Source organism: Pyrus communis, chromosome 8, assembly GCF_963583255.1.
Source record: "Pyrus communis chromosome 8, drPyrComm1.1, whole genome shotgun sequence".
Lineage (NCBI taxonomy): Eukaryota > Viridiplantae > Streptophyta > Magnoliopsida > Rosales > Rosaceae > Pyrus > Pyrus communis.
In genome coordinates this window covers 10,480,871-10,486,704 of record NC_084810.1, presented here as the reverse complement: position 1 = coordinate 10,486,704, position 5,834 = coordinate 10,480,871, and the positions used below count along the sequence as shown (strand labels likewise).

The 5,834-nt window shown below is 36.6% G+C and overlaps 1 protein-coding gene across 1 annotated transcript; it reads left to right on the top strand.

Moving 5' to 3' along the window:
• Positions 1-796: 796 nt before the first annotated feature.
• On the top strand, positions 797-4,705 carry LOC137743631 (nudix hydrolase 10-like). The gene is made up of 8 exons (XM_068483556.1): positions 797-990; positions 1,947-2,012; positions 2,653-2,790; positions 3,057-3,134; positions 3,226-3,276; positions 3,365-3,399; positions 4,181-4,289; positions 4,430-4,705. Exons 1-8 carry the CDS (start codon positions 814-816, stop codon positions 4,637-4,639), a joined length of 864 nt encoding a protein of 287 aa, XP_068339657.1. The 5' UTR covers positions 797-813; the 3' UTR covers positions 4,640-4,705.
• The last annotated feature ends 1,129 nt before the right edge of the window (positions 4,706-5,834 follow it).

Here is a 5,834-nt window from a genome sequence, read left to right as displayed (position 1 = left end):
GGTTCCACCGTACACCCCCCCTAATTAACCGGGCGGCTGCGAACGTCGACGTCCGCCACTCTTCCCTACACACTATCAAAAATGGTGAGCCCCCTACCCTTAAATTTCCTATTGGTCCTTGAAACAAGTGGAACTACGTCACTACCCACTTCGCAGGGTAGTTTTCCCGCGTCCGCAAACTTGCCACTATAAAAACCCGGACGCCAACAACTGGAAAGAGAGACTTGGAGTTGAACGCACAACACAACAGAGTGACCATAAAGTGGAAGTCTTGTAGTCCACAAGTAAGTTTGTCTCTAATTTCATAGTGTTTCGGAGTCTTTGGGTTTTTTAAACGTCGGAGCTTTAGTTAAAAAAAATAAAAAAATAAAGACCTAACGGTTAGAAAGTCTGGAGTTCTAAATACTGGGGGACTATAGAACTCTCGTAGTTTTCATGCTCATTTCATCCTTAATTTAAGTACTGTTCTGTGTATTTTCTTATCTGAGTTTCGAGCTTCTTATATCTGTTCAGCGATTATTCGTGAAATTACTATGGTAGGCAGCCATACTTCCCTACTCAAATCTAAACGTTGTTTAGGTAACATTCATACAGTTTCATCACCTACACAGATAATACAGTCGGTAGGAAAGTCAAAAATCACATTTCATCACCTGCTGTTATTTGATTCTATTTCGGTTAGGAAATTAGGTTTTGAGAAAACAATTGTTGTATACTTGAGGTGTAACTTAGTTTTGATTTTTTTTTCTTCTGTTTCTCTCATGTTTTCTTTCAGGTTTTGTTGTCTTTGTGACTCCTTTTGTGGTTGGAACAATGTTGATTTCTGTAAATTCATCGTGCCAGGTCTGTAAAACTGGAATTCTGCATGTTGATTTACTACCTGCAACCAATGATGCCCATGGAGGAGTTATTGTAGACATGAAGGATACTATGGACCCTCGGGACTTCCTTACGTTGCTTAGGGCTTCAATCTCACAATGGAGGGAAGAGGTACTGCTGTCTATGCTTTTTGTTGGATATTATCTTGTTCATTAGACAATCTTGGTTTAATAGTTTGATGACCTATTCTATTTGACTATATGGTGTGTTTTCTAATTCTGTAAACCAAGGTTGTTTGAGTAACTAATTGTTGTTATTGCTCTTTAGTTTCACATTTATGCAGATTCAGCACCTTTTAATCTAGTATAAATTTCAGTGATACATGCCATTGTGGATTGGATTGAGTTTCTTAGGTGTTGGAGATCGTAATTTAGGGATTTCAGTTTGACTTGGTTTTGGATTGGCTTTTCTATATGCTTTCTCAGATGAAACTCTTTTGGAGACAGACTTAAATTATGAGATATCAATACTATTCTTTTTTTCTTCTTCTTGTTCTTCTCCACATCTCTTCCTTTCCTCATGTTTTCCAACTGGTCAGATTCGCTGCTGTTGCAATCTCTTAGATGCTTCCAACTCTTCAAATCCTAATCTTTGATCTGCTGTTGTAGCTACAATCTGTGTGTGTGTACCATTCAATATGTCAGAGAATATGGTGTACTTTGATCCAGCTTAATAAGATAACAATTATGGTTTGTGCATAAATTGATAAACCAATCGTCACGAATATAATGCATTCAGTTCTATTCTTGTCGCCTTTGGTGTAAGAGACTTTAAAATGGTATTCTCAACATTTGAATTTTGGATAAACTGCTCGTTCTCAAAATTTGACAATTTGACATTGGTTTGCTAACATCTTTAAAAAATTCCTTTTGATGTTGGTTAGGAAGTTGAGTACATTGTAGGAGGTAAAGTCCTTTTCGTGCAATGTATGATGTTGATCGAATAATTCAGTATACCAGCTGTTTGATAGACATTACTGAATTTGTCAACAGTTTTTTTTTCTCTCTTGATGGATATTCTAATCCTTTCTTTCTTCCTTGCAATACTTTTTCATATCCACTATGCAGGGAAAGAAGGGTGTGTGGATAAAATTGCCTATTGAACTTGTAAATCTTGTCGAAACTGCAGTTAAGGTAATTGCTCTGCATTACAATATCTTCTATTCAGCCTAATTGTCTCCGTGCAAATTTGTGTGATTTCAATGCAGAAGGCTGGTTGTGAGCTGCAATCTGCATTAGAAAGGGAACATGACCATCTGAGGAACTAGCAGACTTTCTTGACAACAATATGTTGCTTTGACTATGTCCAGTATGCCACGGATCATATATGATGTGGTTTATAAATCTACGAAAGTGCTGTGGTTGTTTGATTCTCATATACTTTGCATAGGATTTTCTATGTTGCAATTGTTTATCACAGAAAAGCAAGATTTGTGTCTCGTAGAAAAATAAAATGAAGCTATGCGCCTACTTAGAGATTGGAACGATATGTGAACTGAAACTCTATACAGTACATAACTTTGAGAAATGTGTATATATAAAGCAAAAGGGGAACAAAGAACCTGATACTCTACGTAGTTTCTGGCACGGTAGGTTTTAACTTGAAGAAACTAAATTTCGGCATTGATTTCTTTTTATATTCTTTATTAAAAAATAATAATAACAATTAGTGAATTAAGGTACATCCACATGATTTGATGACATTATGCCATATTCTGTCCATTAATCTGAATAAATGTGTTGACTTGGCTTCAATTTATTATGCTGAGGGCAGGAAGGTTTTCGGTACCATCATGCTGAGCCGCACTACCTCATGCTTGTTTATTGGATTCCTGAAATTAATAATACTCTACCTGCAAATGCATCACACCGAGTAGGCGTCGGTGCTATTGTTTTGAATGATAAAAAAGAGGTACTCCCTCTTATCTACTATTTATTAGCCGTTGGGATAAAATCAAATAGCTGTTGGTCTCTTTATGATTGAGCAATGGTTCAAATTGGATAATTAATAAATTGTCTCACAATTCCATGGGCCTTCAAGTTCTTTCACTCCGAATTTGGTTTACTTCATCGCCCTTGTTCTTCTGTGTTTTGATACAGTAGGCTTATCATGCCTTCAGTTTTAACAACCTTGTCGTCATTTGTTGTTGGTTTTGAAATAAGTTTTCTTCTGCATAGATGCTTGTAGTCCAGGAAAAGAGTGGCAGGTTCCAAGGAACAGGGGTGTGGAAAATCCCGACTGGAGTCGTTGATGAGGTATGTACCCTATGGTCGTGAGTACTTTTAGTTGTTCAATACTGTGATGGTCTTGAGTATATTGGACATTAATGGAGCCCTTCAATTGCAGGGTGAGGATATATTTGCGGCAGCTGTAAGAGAAGTTAAAGAAGAAACAGGAGTAAGTTTCAATGTATACTGTTCATGTATTGCATTTATGTTACCAATATTTATGGTGTAATGAAGATCACTAGTTTTAACTTCTTCAGATCGACGCAGAATTTCTGGAGATATTAGCATTCAGGTACAAGTTCTCTCACGCTTGAGTCATGTACGTTTTAATGGAAATTTATCATATGAAACTTGACTGGAGAGGGTAAAACCAAGTCATACATATCAGAAAAGAGTCGCAAAACGTGATTAGAAGCTGAAAACTGAACCAGATTCTCCTAGTAACCTTACCTGTGAACCAATACCACTGGCTATCAAGGATGTGACTGAAAGGGGCTCCCTTTAAATGTTGACGTTAACAGTCTCAATCACATAATTAACGGGTTCATACCACCCTCATGCAGTGTTCTGTTGTCATTTGTGTAGTTCTATTTGCTTCTTGTCTAATACTTTTTGTCCTATAGTAAATGACTTATAATTTTGCAATGAGCAAGAGTGGTACAACCAAATGTTCTCTTGCTGCTTAATTAATCTGGAAATTGATCGTACCACCCTTTCTATATTCTGCTTTCTAGAAATGCTAAACTATAGCCATCGATCATTAGATTTTTGGCTTTAAATTGAAAAAAATGGAAATAGTTCAAATGCACGCTTTAGATTAAGCAAGTGATTATTTGACTAATCAGGTCTGGCTCCAACTCTATCTGTGACTCTGCTCATTCAATTACATAACTCAAGCCAGGCTCCTGATGAACGAAAATCCTATGAGAGTACCTCTACCGTGACTCTGGAATTTGGTTGCAAAGTGTTTTTTATACAGTTATTTGGCTTCATCAGAGGCTTTTCTTCTAATAAATGCCAAATTTGTTGAACTCCAAATATCATGATACATTCGTCGTTTTTGTTACATTTAGGCAAGCACACAAGGCATTCTTTGAGAAGTCGGAACTATTCTTTGTGTGCATTCTGCGTCCTCTATCCTTTGACATCCAAAAGCAAGAACTGGAGATTGAGGCAGCCAAGGTAGCATTTGGATAATAATGTGAACTTAAGCAATTGTTACTTTTCATACGCATACTGAAATTCAGATGATTTCATATATTCTAGAGGGGATTGAGTCATGCATTCACCACAAATTTGGGACATTGTTTTGTTTCATGCAGTGGATTCCACTCGAGGACTTTAAAGCTCAACCAGTCACCCAGAAACATGAGCTCTTCAAGTACATTCTTGAATTTTGCTTGGAAAAATTAGACACAGAATATGCTGGATTTTCTCCACTGCCTATAACATCAGTTTTTGACCATAAGTTGAGTTATTTGTATTTAAATAGGCAGGATTTGCTGTGCCTAAGTTGTTCTGATCACTCATAGATATGTCACTAAAACAATCCGTTCTGTCTTTGTTTTATTTACGGATTCCGAGGCAAGACTACGCACCCGGGGAAACATCCCGTTTACCAAACAAGACGTCGAGAGTTTCAAAATCACTAGTGCTCGATCTAGTGGTATTTTTATAGGGACTCTATATTTTTTCTGTAACCTCTATATCGTTATATATTTTCAGTTTATATTCTCCGTGTTGCTCTAGTTTTGTTTTATGCTTGTCATGTTTCTAGTCACAACACCCGTAGGCCTTGCTTGGTCTCAAGGTTTCGATAGGATTCGATGGGAATGGATAACTATATCCCAGGTGGAAGGGGCTTGGAATTGATAAGTGTGTTTATGTCCGTTCAATCCAATTCAACAAACCAAACGAAAGCATAGATGATAAATTTTATGGTGTTGAGATCCTGTTCTATGGATATTGTGTCTAGAAACATAAAAATAAAAATGATATCGACATCATATACATATTTTGCCATTTTTCACCAGACGTTTTTCAGTTTTATTTTTGCACTGCACATTCTATATTTATTTATTAACAATATACTTAGGTGGGAAAAATATCAACATTCTTGCTCATTCATACTATATCATGTGCACAGTAATACTATGTAACGTTGTCATAATCGCACGTAAAAGTTGCTTCTTTACAACTAAGCATGTACAGTTGATTGCTAGAGAGAACCGTCAGTTGTCGACCTTGACTTTGGCCTTCGGGTCGGTGACAATCCCTCTTGGCTTTCCTTTTTATCTCTCCTTATTATCCTATCAAACAACCATCTATGTTGTGGTGGCTCTCTCTTTGGCGAGAAGAATTTTTGTGATTGTGATCACTTGCTTTCCCAAAGGTTATCTTTTTTAAAATACAAATAAAAAAACAAAATTACTATTATTAGGGGAAGAGCGAGAGTTCAAAACTATTACAATAATTTAGGGGATGAGGGAGTTTCGAATCTGGAATGCATGGGCAGAAATCTAACACGCTATCCATTAGGATATTAAATCATATGCAAGTAGAACTTTCTTGGTGCTTATGAATTGCAACTCAAACTCAATACTTGTGAGCAAATGAGGAGGTGATTTTTGTGTTTCATGTGATTTGTGTGCATGGAAAAACACTAAGAGGATTGACGAGAAAGTTCAACATTTGTACTCAAAATTATTTCTTTGTCAACAATTACAA